Source organism: Suillus discolor (genome assembly GCF_016758755.1).
Source record: "Suillus discolor strain FC423 chromosome Unknown F5147scaffold_83, whole genome shotgun sequence".
Lineage (NCBI taxonomy): Eukaryota > Fungi > Basidiomycota > Agaricomycetes > Boletales > Suillaceae > Suillus > Suillus discolor.
Genome location: NW_024541330.1, coordinates 177,715 through 196,664, shown reverse-complemented (window position 1 = coordinate 196,664; position 18,950 = coordinate 177,715). Strand labels below are relative to the sequence as shown.

General features: G+C 45.0%; 5 protein-coding genes across 5 annotated transcripts; 4 read left to right on the top strand and 1 right to left on the bottom strand.

Annotated features, from left to right (window-relative positions):
* Window positions 1-476: 476 nt before the first annotated feature.
* F5147DRAFT_779283 (uncharacterized protein) lies at window positions 477-2,210 on the bottom strand (the record flags this gene model as incomplete). The annotated part of the gene is made up of 8 exons (XM_041442271.1): window positions 477-664; window positions 691-769; window positions 831-1,198; window positions 1,247-1,615; window positions 1,675-1,829; window positions 1,876-1,908; window positions 1,969-1,991; window positions 2,061-2,210. The coding sequence occupies 8 exons, from the start codon at window positions 2,208-2,210 to the stop codon at window positions 477-479; spliced, it is 1,365 nt and encodes a 454-aa protein (XP_041287324.1).
* Window positions 2,211-2,832: 622 nt separating this feature from the next.
* Window positions 2,833-4,755, top strand: F5147DRAFT_779282 (uncharacterized protein; the record flags this gene model as incomplete). The annotated part of the gene is made up of 5 exons (XM_041442270.1): window positions 2,833-2,881; window positions 2,937-3,601; window positions 3,651-3,691; window positions 3,740-3,933; window positions 3,989-4,755. The coding sequence occupies 5 exons, from the start codon at window positions 2,833-2,835 to the stop codon at window positions 4,753-4,755; spliced, it is 1,716 nt and encodes a 571-aa protein (XP_041287323.1).
* Window positions 4,756-9,188: 4,433 nt separating this feature from the next.
* F5147DRAFT_562098 (uncharacterized protein) lies at window positions 9,189-9,696 on the top strand (the record flags this gene model as incomplete). The annotated part of the gene is made up of 3 exons (XM_041430606.1): window positions 9,189-9,450; window positions 9,515-9,615; window positions 9,667-9,696. Coding segments are annotated over 3 exons (393 nt in total), but the record flags the coding sequence as incomplete, so codon positions are not given.
* A 584-nt stretch (window positions 9,697-10,280) lies between these two features.
* Window positions 10,281-10,718, top strand: F5147DRAFT_585265 (uncharacterized protein; the record flags this gene model as incomplete). The annotated part of the gene is made up of 1 exon (XM_041431856.1): window positions 10,281-10,718. A coding segment is annotated over one exon (438 nt), but the record flags the coding sequence as incomplete, so codon positions are not given.
* A 3,435-nt stretch (window positions 10,719-14,153) lies between these two features.
* F5147DRAFT_820943 (uncharacterized protein) lies at window positions 14,154-16,314 on the top strand (the record flags this gene model as incomplete). Its single annotated transcript, XM_041443693.1, has 9 exons — window positions 14,154-14,301; window positions 14,326-14,459; window positions 14,507-14,785; window positions 14,817-14,923; window positions 14,944-15,033; window positions 15,082-15,360; window positions 15,472-15,476; window positions 15,539-15,918; window positions 16,052-16,314. 9 exons carry the CDS (start codon window positions 14,154-14,156, stop codon window positions 16,151-16,153), a joined length of 1,524 nt encoding a protein of 507 aa, XP_041287320.1. The 3' UTR covers window positions 16,154-16,314.
* Window positions 16,315-18,950: the final 2,636 nt, after the last annotated feature.

Below are 18,950 nucleotides of genomic sequence, written 5' to 3'. Positions count from 1 at the left end.
GGAAAGACCAGTGGTATGTTTTAAACTAACCAGGAAAGACCATTGGTATGTCTTAAACTAACCGGGAAAGACCGCTGGTATTTTTCACTGTCATAGGGAAAGACCAGGTCACAATGGGAAAGACCAGTGGTATGTTTTAAACTAACCAGGAAAGACCATCAGTATGTTTTAAACTAACCGGGAAAGACCAGATCAGGGGGGAAGGACCATAGGTACTTTTTAAAATAATCAGGAAAGACCACACTGGGCGGGGAAGGACCATAGGTACTTTTTAAAATAATTGTGAAAGACCAGATCAGGGGGAAGGACCATAGGTACTGTTTAAAATAATTGGGAAAGACCAATGATACATTGGGACAGACCAAGTGTGAACCACATGCACTTATGGGAAAAACTATTAATACTTTTGCACTTATAGAGAAAGACCAAGGTATTGTGCATATATTAAATTTATTATATAACATCTATATGCAATACTATCTCGTAGGACATCTTGTAGGGGATGATGGCATAAAATCATCTTCAATGTCATCTAGGTCATCATCAGGGTCTATATCATACCTATACTCATCCACCAATGCAATGTCTTCAATTGCATCCATCAGTTCATTATCTCCAATCTCACCACAATCCGAATCACCCTCGTTATCCTCTTCCACAGGTCCTACACTCTGTCATCTCCAATCTCACCACAATCCGAATCACCCTTGTCATCCTCTTCCACAGGTCCTACACTCTGGTCATCCTTATCCTGAAAAGATGGCTGCGCCTGTTCATGTGTGGCCCGAAGCAAGACTTCATCTGAAGGTCCCCAGCTATCCACAACTGACCAGGCGCATGGAATACACTGAACTTTTGGAGTGTGGAGCTACCTGGGTTGGGCATGAAGCCACTTTGGTTGGGCGTGGAGCTACTTGAGTTGGGCGCGAAGCCACCTGGGTTGGGTGCAGAGCTACTTTGGTTGGGCACGGAGCCACCTGGGTTGGGCGCGAAGCTACTGGAGTCGAGTGCACAGCTTCTTGGTCAGACGAAGGGAGCTCTTCAGTTACCTGCTTGGTACTAGCTTGATCTGGGAGGGGGAAGTCCTTGGAACACTTGACCAAGTCCTGAAGCTCACGGAGGACCTCGCCATTCGTGTCAATGACCAGGGGGATCAAATACATTGAGGGAGACTGAGACTCTAAATGTTTAACATCATCTGTAGTATCATTAGTGCGTGCATGAAAGAGACAACTAAAAAACATACACTCAGACCACTCTCTAATGGACAACACAATGTCCGGCTGCTCTACTATTGTACCCTTTGTCCTTCTGTTGTCGTTTGACTTCTTGGATTTACCCTTACACTTCTTTGTCTTCATGGTTTCTGCCTCACTATTGTTGTCCTCATCATCTTGACCTAAGTCAACCTCGTACATTGCCCCAAGATGCATCCTCAGGTAAGGAACTACCAGTGCACACAACTGGCTCGCTGACAACGCTTTGAGATCAAAATCGGGGCCGGGGGGCGGTACACTGGTCAGCCAGTTAAGGATGAAAAGCTGCTCAACATAAAGAGTATTGAGCATGTCCAACCACCTGTTGTTTGAGGTTTTGAGTGGATGGCCAGCTTCAGCTACCAATGAGACATGGCATCAGTAAATTAGCGACACAATAAAATAAAATAAAACATACCAAACTTCTCGCTGATGATCATTGGTGCGACTTTTCTGTTCCTGTCCCTAGCGGACTTGCCGTTGCACAAAAGTGTGCCATTTGGGACAGTGGTAGAGCGAGGGAGAAAACTAAAAGATATCCCTTCTGCTTGCACAGCCTCTAAGTCTTTGTACCTATAATAAAGTGAGCAATATCCAGTAGTATTGTCAGAAAATGCACTTGAGAATAGTTGTGAGCTCGTCCAAGATACGACTGATGTCAAGTTGTCATGCATTGATGATATCCTTCATGATATCAGACCCAGAGAAAAACCCTGATGCTTGGCGGCCAGCATCCTGTTACAAGTAACATCAGTCACATGGCCCCCCTATCATTTTCCCTTCATCCTCACCCTCACCATCTACCGGCTTGTCCTCCTTTACCGACTTTCTGTTGACCGGATCCTCGGGACCATTCCTGTCCCTCACATTGCCCGCCTCTATGCACGTTCCTCCTATGACTCGACCACCAATGTGGTCCCGCACCTCTGACTCGGTCTGACTCATGCCACCCATGTGGCTTTCCCTTCTTGATCTCTTCTGACTGCGGTTTCCCACACGTTGTGTTCTTACCGTTGGATCGTTCCAATGTTTCTCGGTCTCATTCCACATTCGACCATTCACCACTAATCCAGCTCTGTTGCCAACGCACCTAAACCATTCTTGTTTCCCCTTTACCCTTACCTACAGTGCGGTAGCCTTGCCCTTAACCCTCTCCACTTAGTATAAGTAGTCGGTCATCCTGTACTAGATTCTCTAACTTGAATCTACTCAATCTTCCCTGGAACATACTTCTCTCTGAAGCCTCATAAAGCTTCAGTCTCTAGTATCTTTTCTTAGTTGCTCATCGCAACTAAGTCTACCTCGATCGACACTCATCGTTCGGACAAGACTGTCCTTACTTTGAGTGACTTCTCAGACATCCGTCTACGAAGTCACGTGACACGCGCGTACTGTGATCGCTGCCGACTCATCGTCGCCAGTCTCACTTGCTATACTGGATCCTTCCGGTTACGTCACGAACGTTAGCGGACAATGCCCCTCTTAGGGCTCCGCCTAACAGATCTATTTGAGTGCATAACAGGTGCATTGTGACTTTTCATCAAGTATGCGCTACTTAAACTTGGCAGTTTTCATCATGCCCACCGCTCTATCGATGTTCAAGAGCAACACAACTCTTCAGGATGGTAGGAGGGGTTATTTCTGATGTCTGTATCTTACTAATATGCATACATACTACAGGATGGCTGCAAGCTTTTGATGCCCACGCTGTTGCTGTCCAAGGAAATTTGGTTATCACAACGCCGAACATGGACTTCGTTCCCGTGTTCCACCATTTTGAAGAGGAAACCGTACAGGCTTGTGTGGATGGTCGTTTCGGCACCATAGATTGCTTTCAGTGGCCTCAAGCTTACAATAATGTTTTTTGCAATTCGACTTGCATTCCTCGAAAGGAGGCATTCCCATCCCCGCATCCGCTACATTGGGCTTGGTTCACTCCCACCCAAGAAGACTTCAAGCCAATCCCAGGCAACTCATTCCCTGTAGGCACGCTCGCAGTGGATAAGGTCGAAGGCTTGGATTCTCTTCGCAAATTGGCAAAGAAGCGGGTGCAGGATTGGAGAGCTAATCAGCAAGGCAAGAATGACGCTGTTGTCAGTCGCGTCTTGTCCCTTCGACATGGCATCTCACGGTTGAAGACTCCCTTTACATTCCGCGACCTTCTCATGTTCGTGACTGATGCCCAATGGCTGTTTCTTGAGATTTATTCATTCATGGACTGGATCCTCCTTGCTCAGCCTCGTATCACTGCCAGTGACAGGACTGCCATCGTCAACTCAGAGTGGATGGGCACCTTCATGCACGACAGCGACATGTGCAACAAGCTGTACATTGCTGGTATCCCTGTTTGGTATGTCTGCACCATACATACCTTCGAATATGACAGTAAAACAGCCTGTTTTACTCACCCGTCCTGATCAAATCATCCTTTCAATGTATGCAGAGGGCAACAAAGTTCGACTGTACTAAATCATCTATCGCAGCCCAGGCGGCCACAATCATCAGCTTCATGTTCGCCACCTCTATGGGGGCACGACATTCAGAGACCCTGAGCCAAATCCTTTGTCGAGCAGCTTATCTGCACCTGGTTCTTCTACTGCTGGGCCATCCTCTCAACCATCTGTTGCAGGCAAGGCCCTTCCAAAACATCATAACAAGAAGCACAGACACCAGCCCTGTAAGTACTACTCGCCCCTCTTTCTTATGTATCACAACTAACTACTAAATATTAGATGTCAAAGATGCTCGACCCACGCACCACAACCAGTCAGGTGAATCCATTAGGGACAAATGGAAAGATCCTGAGAGCCCCTACTTCCTGCCGTCAATGCTTCATTGGGATGATGCCCTTAAAAGATGCATCAAGGATTCATCTTGTGTCCGCACTCCCTACGTCATTGACCGAGGATACAGGTTCCCCGAACCAGGTCTCCTATTTGGTCCCAAGCTGCTGGAGCGCCTTCAGGGATACATAGCCACTTGGCTCACCTGTCGTCCAATATGGATTGTGCGGGTTGATCACAACCCTCCTCACAATTACCCGTCCCCTCAACTATGGCATGACTTCCTCGGTAGCAGGATTTCTGCCCAATCACAAGCTGCAGCACCCAAAGGAAAAGCTCCTGAAAAAAAAGTTCTTACTGTGGCGGAGAAGTGCAAGGGAATGATGAAGGATTTGTTCGGAGATGATATGGTGGACTCTCATGGAGATTTATTTGCGCCAGAAGGAATGGTAGAATTTTGTGGTGAACAGGTCCCTGTTGCCAGTCTTGCCCACCCTCCCCAGCTCCTTGCCCAAAAGATTACCTGGGAGTTGTTTGAGCTTGGATTCCGTTATGAATTGAGGGATCTCGATCATCACTTAGCCAAAGGATGCTGGGCAGAAGATCCAGTTGGTCGCGAACAGTTGCTGCATGCCATCTTCCCTGGTGAGGCTGGCCTTGTCATGTGGTCAGAGCCGTTTCCAATGACAATTACGGGATGTGGAATAACACCTTAATTGGTGTTCTTCTGTACCTTGAAAGTTTCCGACAGCTGCTGTGCTCTTGGGATGATGTGCCGCCCCTTCTTACATCGCCGCTCATGCAAGAGACCTTTACAGACACAAAATTTTGGGAAGTCACTCGCGCTGCGACTGGGTTTTATGTTCAGACATTTTTCGATCACTTTGGTAGGCCTCCCATTGTTCCTCACTCGCTCCCCCTGTAATCATGATTTCATAATGCTACATCGCGTACTCCATTTTCTTCCGTGTTTGTGTACAAATATCATGTTCCCTCAGCCGTAATGGTGAAACGGATGCTTCCGTAGTTTCCTCTAGTCCCGTTTTAGTGACATGGTGCATGTATTTGTTTCTCCAGCCTTCTGCTTGACTTTTCTGTGCAGGCATGGGACATAATATGTTCACATTCTCTGCGGCCACCAACTCGAGCGGTTTGTCCCAACTTACTTTTATTTCTATTATATTTACCTTCTCCATCCTCCACTTCCTTCCATTATCTTACTCTGCCCGTGTTTGTGCCTCCCTGAGTGAGATGATGAGAACCTCTGTGACATGTGGTCAATGCCTGATCGGGCTAACCTGAAGGGACAATGCAAACTTTTTCCCTCTGTATTTTCCCATTCTGATACTGAATTATTATCCCGTTGATCATTCGCTTCCGCTTGTTATACTTCATTTTTTTTCCCTCCCTTTTCATCCAACATGCAGGTCAGGTTGTATGCTTGACCTTTATTGATCTCTCCTGTCTGTCACTGATAATCAAGCCCCACAGCTACTCCAACTGACTTCACGTCATTGGTGACTTCCGTTCATGAGTTCATCCAAGTGACTTTGTGTCATTGGTGTCTCACTTACTCCAATTGACTTCATGTCGTTGGTGTGTGGTGCCCGTTATATTGACTCTTACAGTGCTGCGCTATGGCGGTCCGTCGTCCTAAGCCTAGATGTCGCAAAGTATCTACTCTGGAAGCGGCATCTGCCACGCAGGAAGAACTGCCCCTGAATACTATAGTCTGTGAACCTTGGATGAACAAGGCATGGCGACATCCCTGCCAGACTCGCAAGTTAGACCTCTATCTTCCTGGCCCACCCCCTGTCTTGATTATGCCTGGACGTCAGCATCTCACTCAGCAAAGTTTATCTCTTCCATCCGCACCTAGGATGGTTACCCCCCAAGATCATGACGGACCCACATATCCTTTTAGCGACTCCCTCCATTTCTTTAATGATCCCAGTGTCCGTGATCTCACCAGCTCACAGAAAAAGACCAACCAGTGGCGCAGATAGTCAGAAGAAGTTATTCCATCGCTTATAGTGCCCTATCTATTGTACATGCAGGAGACTTCAATGCTATGCTATGCCAACATTGTACGACAGCCACACGGAGATACTGTAGCTTGTCATGCTGGGTGTGGGACATGCAGTATCAAGGTTACATGCGTGTTCTTTGACAGTATGTTGTCTACCTTCTTTTCTCCCCCGATGGCTGATCTAATGTACATTACAGGCTTGTCAGAAATTAATATCATTGTGTGCCCCTGTTTTCCTGCCCCTCTCCAGCTCCTTTGTCGTGGGCTGTTCCCATGTGCTCCTGTTGCTCCCTCACTCGCAGTAGACTTACGTGTTCTAGAGTTTGTCTGCCTTCTTTTCATTCGTCAGTCCCCCAACCATACTGCGTGATGCAATGCAGTGGAGACGTTTCTAGATGGAATGGGATACAAGTTGACATCGATGGTTAGCATTTGATCCTCCACGTACATAGCATATGTAACCTTGTATTAGCATAGCCTGTGCCGTCGCTTCACCAATGCATTTCACTGGTACCAGGTGTTGACCATTTTAGCTCGTGATCACATCTCCAATCTTATTGCCGAATGAACAGGCGCAGCCATCTTTTCGGGACGAGGATGACCAGAGTGTAGGACCTGTGGAAGAGGATGATGAGGGTGATTCGGATTGTGGTGAGATTGGAGATGATGAACTGATGGATGCAATTGAAGACATTGCATTGGTGGATGAGTATAGGTATGATATAGACCCTGATGATGACCTAGATGACATTGAAGATGATTTTATGCCATCATCCCCTACAAGATGTCCTATGAGATAGTATTGCATATAGATGTTACATAATAAATTTAATATATGCACAATACCTTGGTCTTTCTCTATAAGTGCAAAAATATTAATAGTCTTTCCCATAAGTGCATGTGGGATAATTCTAATGAGAAACCCCCTTACCTGGAGGTACTTGCTTAGTCATCAGAAACCCTTTTGACTTTCAATACTGTAGCAGAGTTTCTGACGGCCAGAGCCCACTGCCAGCACCGTACTGCTAAAAGGGGCAAGTGAGTAGATCAGCTCGAAAGCACCATTTATCTGGTGGGTAGTAATAGAGCTAGGAATTGCTGCATAATTCAGAAATAAGACTTATGTTTTGACTAAGTTTGCTTGCCTGGTATCCAATTTTCAGTATATTCTCACATTATTATCATAGTGGCTGCATTTTTAATGACAAACCTGCAACGATTCACTTACTAGTACAGTCACTGCAGCCTGACACTGGGTCTGGTCACCGTGAATGAGTTCCAGTGAATCCTTCGAATCTTATTCAACACCTAATCCATTCTCAGCTTACTCTAAGAATTACTTTCGGAGCATTACCTTCAACAATGCTTTGTCTCTTGAATTTCCTGAAATTGCTCCAGCTGGCTCCATTTCTCGCTGGTGCTTTGATCTTGATGTCCCAGGCTCAGCAATAGCTACTGTTCTTCTCCCCAGTGAAGTTGCCCTTCACTCGGATGACCTACAACCCATAATCCAACAAATGGAGGAGGTTTTTAGTAAGGGTGCACGGTCTGTGTCTATAGAGGCAATAATCAATGGGCAACCTATTTCATGAACATATCACTTCACAAAGGTATAAAACTCTTGATTTTTAAATGCTTGTAGCCTAACCTTGTTATTATCTACTAGATACGGCTTTTTACAGAAATCAATAATTTCCATCCAAAAATACTCTATGCACGTCAGATCTATAAATTTGTCTCAACAACCCTTCCAATTTCACGCACAGCAGCAATGAAATTCCTTTCATTATCGATTACACAGCACATCCGAGGATTTCATATTACCGAGTTCCCTTTGTGGAAACTTGGGTGTCTATTGGACGAGAACTGGGTCGAAGAGGATGTCCTCAATGGAATGGCTGAATTGCTGTATTTCCGGCTAGCATCAGCATCCAAATTCAGCTGTTCCAACTTTCTTTTTCTTCCAACATCATTTTTTAATGATGCAAGGTACCTCTATGCTCAGCAGCCACAGGTGTTTAGTCAAAATATAGCTGCATTACAAGACCGGTGTAGCACTCGGATCGGCGTTGGGCTCGTATCCTGCCAATCCCATAGGTATTCCACACACATATCCCTCGACACTCCATTTACCTTCTGAGAGTTCCGCGCGCTCATCTGAGTCATCCAAAGGTCGTCCGTCCATTCCTGAGGCCTGTATACAGTTCCGATCCTCCGTACCATGTCCTGTCTGTGTCCGTTTGACTTCGCTGGTGCATTTTCCACTTGGTTATCTGTTATTGATTATGTTTAGGGGCACATATGTTGTCGGCCCGTCGGTTATATGCATAACAAACATGCCTTGCGCCTTATTACATGCATATCTCTGTAGCGGCTCACCTTGAGTCTTATTACATTTCGGATGTCTTATCTCACTACTGGTTTCGCCTATGCAGTTTCCGGACTTTCACGCTGTAGGATATAATCTGCCTCGCTAGCTACTCACACTTCACTTCACTTTCCCTGCTACGAGTCATAGTTAGTAGGGTCACTTTCGGATAGTCGTACTTCGCGCAATCGATCCTTGTTCATTTGGAACGATTGTTTGGCCTGACCGCTGCCATTTCACTACTTGCTGTCTCTAAGTTCTCCCGATAGTCTTTGCTTAGTTATACTTCGTGAGGTCTTATACTTTGATACACCCGCCGTACTTCTCTCGGAACATTCGCTGTTCATCGGAAGCTCTTCGGACGCTTCACGCAACCTCGGACCTTCATTTCTAGATGTCGGACCACCTTCGGACCACTTCAGACGAGTACTTTGGTACTTCGGACACATCCTCGGAACACCAAGTGCACTCTTGGTAACTTTCCTTCTCTCACTTCGATCTTAACAAGATATCCCTTGCTTTATATCAAGGAGCATTTTTATAGGCAGTCTCTTAGGGATGAACATCTCACTTACACTCTGAGTCTTAAGGTAACACTTTTGTAGCGCCCACATAGAATCAACTCTTTACACCGGCTGCGTGGTTCAGATGTCCAGACTATGGGCTTTATTGTCTGGGATAATGATCATTTTGCAGCATACTTCTACAACAAGTCTACACAACTTCTTCATAATGACTCGATGGGATGAGAACCGGCCTCTGATGTTCTTAATATCTTTTCATGGATTCTTACTGGTCTCAGCAACTACCCACCACCACGCTCTGTCCAGAAGGGAGCACTCACACTACAGTCTTCTGGATCAGGGAGCTGTGGCATTGTGGCTCACAATTTTGTCGAATCACTTGTTGATGAGAGTGTTCCGTATTGGGATAATGTCTCGTCGCTAGAATTTCGAAAAAAGGCACTGCAAGAAATTATTATCTATCACGATGCAGCAGCACGAACTTCAGTAAGTCCAATTCATCAGATTCACAAAACTTCATGAGGCTCACATTCATTTAACTCTTTAGGACACAGTCTTTCTTGACTGGGTTCGCCCATGTCTAAACAATGAGGTTCAATCTAATTGCTCGGAAGACTTCGTTGGCTTTAATGACTTCAACTTGTATATACCATTGGTAGTAATCTACAGCCTATACGAGTCTCACTTACTAACATCTAGTCTCCAGGCTTCTCATCCAATCTATAAATTCAAGACTCTAATTTCGAACGAAATTGTAATTACCCTCCCTTTTCGACATTTGTTATCTCATCAGATGGTCTTAAATGTAAGAGAACTTGAAAAGTCATTACGTGCATACTAACAGTTGTGATATTTTTTATTCAGGACTCATTGTTGCTGAACATGTCTAGTAATAACATCAATCCCACTTCTAATCTCAACTTCGTGACATCTGGGAACAGTATTGTGAATCCCATCGTACTTCGATCTCCTCCTCCTCAATTTTTGGAGCCATCAATGCAAGAACCATGGACTCCACTTCAAACTATGAAAATTGAGGTTATCGACCTCATTTCACCACTCCATGTCACAACAAGTGCATTGCCAAGATATAATGTCAAGACACCACCTGATAGTCCTATAATCATGTCCCATCCTCGCTGCATTGAATCAAGAAAGCGCCGTTGCCATAGCAACAAGGAGAATGAGTTATCTGGGTCTATCATCGAACTTAGTGACTCTGACGATCCAGGAATCAAGTGACAGCCACTTGCAAAATGGTTCAAACCACCTGTCAAAGCATCAACTGCAGATCGCAGTATCAGCACCATAGGTTATCCCATTGCAGTTGGATCAGTGTTTGAGAGCATTGAAGAGGCCCAACGTTGCATTTATGCTTGTGAGGCAAACCGCGGGCATTGTTGGCGCCGAGGACAAAGTAAACGTGTCATGGCTATCGATCATTCTGACCACCGCAGAGGCAAGACTATCAAGACAGGTTGTAATGCTCATGTCAATCTCAATCTCATCTGTGGGTCGACATTGTGGCAGGTTACTCTTACCAACTGGGACCATAATCACCCGCGAGAAATCCCTCCTGGGGGTACCATTGTCCGACCACCAACCACAGCACAGCATCAGGTCGTCTCCGAGTTTGCAACGAGCAATGGCTTCCAGCGACAGCACATATCCACTATTCTTGCAAACTGTTTCACAGACCACCCCCTCGAGCCTAAACAAGTATCAAACATGATTAATAATGCACGTCGTCAGGCTTGAGAGGATGTGCAGGCACTTGGTGGTGATATTGCAGCAATCATTGCTGTGCTACAAGGCAGGATTGATGATGGTGAACGTTGGCAGTATAAACTTCAGCTGGATGAAAGCCAGGTTGTCATTGGCCTTTGGTGGCTCAGTCCCACTCAACTATAACACGTACAACCGCAATCAGTACCTTTATCCGCTCAACATTGGCATCGTTATCGACAATTTCAGTGCCTCACGGAATGCATGGTATGCTTTTCAGGCGACAGAAGATGTGGAATCACACTGTTGGATTTTCCAATGCCATTTGGAGGCTGCGCGGTGCCCACCAGAAGTTTTTCTTTCAGATCGACATGGTTCACTTATCTCTGCAGCATCCCAGACAATACCTCTCTCACGTCACTTGTATTGTCTTCATCATCTCACAGGGAACATCACACAAAACCTTCGTATTGTTATTGGTTCTCAGTGGGAGGACTTTATGCATGACTTTTGGATGGTATATTGAGCAGTATCACCAACCGAGTTCGAGAGGCTATGGACTAACATCACAGCAAAGTTCCCCAGGGCTCAGAAATATCTAGAAAAAATCTACGACTGCCGAGAACGTTGGGCCTGGGCCTGGGTGAGCCATGTCTTCACAGCAGGTATTTGAACGAATGGTCAGGTTGAGGCTGAGAATCGAATCAACAAAGTTTTCGGAGGACCAAAAAAGACCTTACTTCAGCTATTCAACAGTCTCAATGAAAGAACAAATGGACAAACTATCCAGGAAATGGTTAAAGTTTGAGAGGTGAGCCTGACACTTTGATAGTATTCAAATGCCAAATCCTAATAAGTTTTCAGTCATCACACCGTCAACATGTTCAGAACCTTGAAATACTTTTTGCAGGACCACTTGCACAGTTATGACAGCATGCTGGTCCATTTGCACTACAAAAGTGCCACAAGGAGATGGAGGAGAGTCTATTCTATGAAACGGAGGTTGTCCAGCGACATTGGGTGTAAAAACTTGGGTATGTGCCTTCGAACTATCTGCTTTGAATCATTGATTTGAAACACAGATACTATCTGTATCATTAGACAGAGTATGCAATTCAGGCAGACAGCGGTGAACGTGGTTATACATGGTGTGATAACGAGGAACAGGTTTGTGTTTTGTTCTACTAGAGTCAAACAAAACTCATGCAATGATTCCTGTTGCCGCAGCACATGATCAATAACTTCAAGAATGACGAGGCATATATTTCCACCAAGTGGTTGCTCCAGCTGATAAGTTCACAAGGATTGGAGATACAACATCTCTTGAAGATAATCAACCATGGTACGAAAACGACACACTTCCTCACCATCCTTCAAAACAACAGTTATCTGTGTGACTGCTGCATGGGAATGAACCTTGGCATTCCTTGTCGTCACTACTTTCAAGCACTGACCAGGATGCCAACCTTATCGTTTCATATTGGACTCGTCCGAGCAAGGTGCGTGGTGCAACAGTGTAGTCCTCGACTCTGACAAACTTTCATGCAGATGGTATCAAGATCATAACTTGGACATCCAGACTGTGTCATCAGTTTCTCTAGAAAACATACCACAGAATAACTCTGCCCTTCGATCAACATCTCTTACAACAAAGTCTTCTCACAAATCCAATCCACTCGATTCCTCCATACAGCAAAGCGCTGTACCACCCACCCAGACTATTGGTGCATGTGAAGTATACCACAAAACTCACGCTGCACTCAAGCCACTCATAAATGGCGTCCACACAAAGGAAGACCTCGACGAGCTATCGCAGGACCTTGATGAGCTGCGGTATGTTTTGTCAGTACATTGATTTAAATTTATCAAATATTTCCCTCAGGAGAATCAAAGCTGAAGAGGCCCATTCCACTCTTATCCACAACCCTCCAGTCATTCAGCAGAAAGGGCGCCCGCGGTCAGCACGACTCACAGGTGCCATTGAAGGTAGACCGTGTGGAGGAGGGCCATTGGTGAGAAGCCGCATCTGTTCAGAGAATATAGTGGCCACTCCAATAGCATCCCAGGCTCACCTTGAGTCAACCATGAGCGCAACTCAGAGAGCCCCTTGAAAATGTGGGCTTTGTCGATGGGAGGGTCACACACGGCAAAATTGTGATTGGATTCGGTAACGGATGGCAGTAGATGAGCCACTGGAACTTGAAGTGTGTTGAACTTGATTAGAATTGAATGTGTTCTGTTGGTCACTGGTTGGTTGAGTCTTCATCACACGCAAGGCTCGTATTTTGAATGGCAATGTGTGTATTATTCGACGGCAGAAAGCCAGCAGCGCGTAGTAAATTTTTTAAATGTTGAACATTGAGTACCAGTGCACACGGCGGAAACAAACAGCGGTCTTCATTAGGTAAGCAGAGGTTTCTACTCAATGTTCCTGTTGATGTCGGGGTTTCTTTCCCATGGGGGGTTTCTCGTTAGAATTATCTGTGCATGTGGTCCATACTTGGTCTGTCCCAATGTATCATTGGTCTTTCCCAATTATTTGAAAAAGTACCTATGGTCCTTCCCCCTGATCTGGTCTTTCACAATTATTTTAAAAAGTACCTATGGTCCTTCCCCGCCCAGTCTGGTCTTTCCTGATTATTTTAAAAAGTACCTATGGTCCTTCCCCCCCAATCTGGTCTTTCCCGATGATAGTAAAAAGTACCAGTGGTCTTTTCCCTCCTAATATGGTCTTTCCCTCTGACAGTAAAAAATACCAATGGTCTTTTCCCTCCCAATATGGTCTTTCCCGGAACTACTAATGGTCTTTTCCCTCTTGATATGGTCCTTCCCTATGATGGTAAAAAATACCAATGGTCCTCCCACTGGTGGATACAGGTCTTTCCCTATAAGCACAAAACATAACAATGGTTCTTCCCACAAGTGTATGTAGTGTTGTCTCAGCTCATCTCAGCTTATGCATTAGCACGGCAAACCCTTGGGTACAGTGTGCTCTACCTGCATCTGTACCGGCAGTACACCCATACCCATAAATGCATGGGTCACATGGGTAAACCCCTGGGTATGTCTGCCCTCTTACTTCCTCTTTGATGCTTGCCAAGTCTTGTGATGCATCAAGCCAGAAGATGATCTCATTAATGTAGCTCTCAAGCTTTGACTTGTCAGCAAGCCTCTCGCTGATTTGCAAAGGTTGTATGCATATGGTTCAAGGCTGTTCTTGACCGAAATATGAGCAGCATGGTCGTCAGCTGTAGTTTATAGATATCATAGATAAGCAGAAAGATACCCTTGTATTTCTCAGCCTCATTGACTATGCACTTGATCTTCTCAGCAGACAAACAATCCTTGTTGTTGGTGAAACCTTGAAGGAGAAGAGCGGGAGTTGGATGAGGGCTGCAATGATATTATTTTGTAGTCTATGCATGTCTAGTAGCTACATTTGTATGTATACCCATCGGTTTACCCCTCATGGGTACCATACCTGCTGATACCCTTGGATACACGGGTATGGGTGCGGGTCAAGGTCTGGAGATCTGCAGGTTTACCCATCCTAATATTGTCAAGTTTTGCACATGCCCAGAGGCTGTGGCTGCCGATATACAGCTCTTTCAAATGGGTCTGTTTCTGGCCTCATTTTTAGAATCAAAAACAGCGTTCACATTCAATGTCTTGGATGACTTCTTGCTGGACAACCTGGAGTGTGGGATCTCAGTAATGAATTATTACAGCAAATTAAGGAGGATGACAATATGTGTATTTCCCAACTTGGTGCTGGTAGGTTCATTGATCACTCACTGGCTGTGTCATTAATTAGGATGAAGAACTGTTACAGAGAGCTCATGAGGGTAGCCAGACAATGGCAGAAACTGAAGCTCCTGAAATGGAATGACTTCAGCCATGAGGAGAAGGAAGTCAGACCCGGCGATCTCACTCTCTTCTGTCCGGTGTGTCCCCAGCCAGGGATCAACCTCACATTGCCAATGGGAGAATCTTCCGAGGCCTGCAATGCTGACCAAGAATCCAATCTGGAGATGCTGAGTTGGCTTTACACTAGATCTCTTGTCATGGACAGAAACTTCAAAGCTGAGCATCTCCATGCAGTAAATCCCACCGATAAAGTATCTCTAATAGATGGCTGTGGCTTCATGGTCGGCAATCTACTCTACAAGAAGCACTTGGCCATTGCCAACGATGGCATTTAACATTTGGAGTGCAACAATTACCGGGCAGTCAATCAGGTAAATGTATCCTGTCACAGACTGGAAGCCACTGGAATTGGCGGTTGTGCCTGTGCAAGGCATGGTTGTTTTGTGCCCCACACAATGGTGGACTTTCAGAAGGGAGAAAGGTATGTAACATACCTCATGATCAGCCTGCAATCACTGATGGCCAGCAGACAAATGAACATGGATTGTGCACTCTGTGAGGCATTGAAAGTGAACACCGAAGGAATTTACCATGCATTGACCTTTTATGATGTTAACTGTCAGTATAACAAGCATCTCAAGGAGCACATCGCCGATAGTCCTTTCCTTGAGATTCATAGGGAGCTAAATATCATCCCCAGCATTGGACTATGGCATGTTCATGGCCATAAAGACAGTTGCTATGTCAGATATGCGTCCAATTTCGTACCTGGTGCAGCTCAAATCAACGGCGAGATCATGGAGATACTGTGGGCACCATTAAACATCATATTGCTGGCAGCTTATGGGATGGGCACTCTTCACTGAAAAGAATGCCTGGATTACCAAATGAATGATTGCAACTTTATGAAAATGATTAGAATGAGTGAGTGGTAGAATGTCATAAATGATTGTTTCTCTAAGTAGATCTCATGAAATGGTTTATAGGCAAGTCCCTTTGCTGGAAATACAAGGAAGCAGTGCAGGGGGTGGCTGACGGTAAACTGGCATTTGACAGGCTTCATGAGACCGCCGATGCCAATCAAGTCAGCGATTGGGAAGCCCAGGAGAAGTTGGCGCAGGAACAGCGCCATAGCGATCCAACCACAATGGACATTTATGAAGTTCAACTTCAAAAAGGTTACTTCATTTCCTTTGCATGGCAGGTCTGTACTTATGTGACAGCAGCACCAATAAGAAAGCAGCAAGAGCTACATTTGTTAGCTGAGCAAGCACAGCACCCAGGGCCTACTCACCGCCACGGCATGGCAACATGGCTGGCCAAAGGCCTTGCAATTGAAGAAGCTCAGGTCACATTGCAAGTGGATGTAAGCCGACTGATACTCAGAGATTGCAGATAAGTTGCTGACGTGACATCTTGCAAAGGGATATTCTAACTAACTAACAATTGGAAGCATATATACATTTAACCAACTAGCTGACCTAACTAACTAACATTAGACACATCCAACCAACCAACTAACCTCCAATGGAACTGGGTTCATTAGAGGCATATATACATCCAACCAACCAACCAACCTCCAATGGAACTGGGTTCATTAGAGGCATATATACATCCAACCAACCAACTAACCTCCAATGGAACTGGGTTCATTAGAGGCATATATACATCCAACCAACCAACCAACCTCCAATGGAACTGGGTTCATTAGAGGCATATATACATCCAACCAACCAACCAACCTCTAATGGAACTAGTTCCATTAGAGGCATATAAACATCCAACCAACCAACTAACCTCCAATGGAACCAGTTCCATTGGAGGCATGTATACATCCAACCAACCAACCAGCCAACCAAACTAACTAACTTGGGGGCATATATACATCCATCCAACCAACCTCCAATGGAACTGGTTCCATTGGAGGCATGTATACATCCAACCAATCAACTAACCAACTGACCAACCTAACTAACTAACCTCCATTGGAACTGGTTCCATTGGAGGCATATATACATCCAACCAACTAACTAACTAACTTAGGGGCATATATACATCCAACCAACCAACCTCCAATGCAACTGGTTCCATTGGAGGGATTTGTAGATATAATTGAGATTTATTAAAAGTCAAACCCTCTAAAATAACCCCTTCAAAACCCTAACCCAATTAGAAAAGTCCTATATAATTTGAACCTAGTCCTTCCCAACTGCGGGGGGACGTCTCACCCACTAGACTGTCCAGTCATTACAGTGAGAGACAAAGGAACGAGGAAGGTGAAGGTGGTAATCAGATGAAGCAGAGTCCATGTTACCTGTTATTCTGATATCTATTGATTGGGCAAGAGAACTTTCATAGAGTTCAGAGCTTCCTGCCTCTCCGACAAGATGGAGGGACTTATGAGGTTGGTATGGGTGGGACCCTTGTATGGCCGGAAAACAGGTGAACTCATACTGGTGATTCAAGATGAAGCAGAATCTGTGTTACCTGTTATTCTGATATCTATTCTAGACATGCACCAGTCGCGAAATTACTACCTTCGCCTTCCTCACATCTTTGTCTCTAGCTGTAATGACTGGATGGTCTGGTGGTTGAGACGTCGTCAACAAAAGTCATGTTGGTCAGTTCAGTTGACTGGCGGCCTCTGTTCAAGTTTCATTTTTTGTGTCTTCATGTGATCGGCCAGACTTGAACCAGTACTTGTTTTCAATATTATAGAACCTGCTAAATGGACTGGAAACATGTGTTTGTCCATGAAAAATAACCACTCCTATTGTGCTGCCTCCGCATTTTTTCTGCTTATGTAAGCAGGCCCACCTCAACCAATGATTGATTTTTTTAACCTTCATATGACTTGCTTGGCTTCAAATACACCTTTAATGTGGGGTTATTGAGCTCTCTAAATATGATGGTGATGCCCTTTTTGTTCAAAAAAATCACATTCCAAAGTTATGAATGTCTGTGATGCTGAGGTCCTCAACCCAAGGTCGATTGTTTCAGCCTTTATATGACTTGATCTCAGGCTCATCATCAAGGTGATTGATAGATATATATTCAGCAGCAACAGAAATATTTGATCTATCAAGTCTTGTTCTAAGCGTGCTCAAGTCCACCGCTTTCGCTTATGTAAGCAGTGTCACCCCTGTCATGCTGCCTCACCCAATGATTGATTTTTTCAGCCTCCATTTGACTTGCCTGGCTTCGAATAGAACTCGATTCAGAGGTTATTGACCAATCTGAATCTGATGGCAATGCTTATTTCGTCCGAAAAAATCATGTTTCAGAGTCATGGTACCCCCTCCCCCCACCTACTCCACCAAGAAGCATGATTTTATGTCAATACAGATGTGCTAAGGGATGTTCCTAGTGTTTAATGATGATACAAATAGATTATAGATGGATTCAGAGTGTTCTGAACCAATATGGAATGTGATGGGTGAGTTTGCCTGGTACCCCCCCTCAAAGATCGATTTTTCTAGGCTTCACATGACTTGTCAGCACTTCAAAAGTATTCTTCCTGGGGGTTCTTGATTCTTCTGAACACGATGGTAAAGCCAGATTTGTCAGAAAAAATCAGGTTGTTGAGATATGTAGGGTCCCCCTCCCCCCTCCTAACTCATATATCTTGGTATTATATAAATACCGGTATATAAATAAGTGTTCCTACTGTTTTAAGAGCATATAAATCGATTGGAAATGGTCCCAGAGTGTTTTGGGCCCATCCTGATTAAGATATGCGAGTTTTCATGATACCCCCCTCAAAGATCGATTTTTCTAGGCTTCCCATGACTTGCTTGTGCTCTAGGAGTATTTTTCCGGGGTGCTCTTGATGTCCCTGAACAAGATGGTGAAGCCCAATATGTCAGGAAAAATCAGGTTGTTGAGATACAGAAGGTCCTCCCCCCCCCTCCTACCCCATATATTTTACAACACTCACATTTCACTCAAAACCGATACTGAAAATGGTTGTCCCAGTGTTTTTAAAGCATAGAAATCGATTGGTGATGGTCCCAGGGTCTCTGGAGGTCAGCACTGTTGACCTTGGCTGGTGGGATGAAAAACTCAGTATTTTGACATTATCTACAGATCCCAACCGCCGATTTCTTTCATTCCGGGCTCATATTAATCCTTGGGCATCCCTCTAAAATATGTACCAGCCCAAGGAGAGAAAAAAATTTCAAACTTTGAAACCTATTTCTGTTTTGACCATATAAGTAGTTCACTGCCCTCGCGCATGCCTATTCCGTGCTGTTCGCGCCACTCCCTTAAACACTCACCACCATGGTACCCGACCAATACTCGATATCAACATACCTCCTATGATGCTACCCCCAATCCTTTTGCACGCTTTCGATGGACTTCGGCTGGGTTACCGCACCGATGCTTATGATCGAGCGC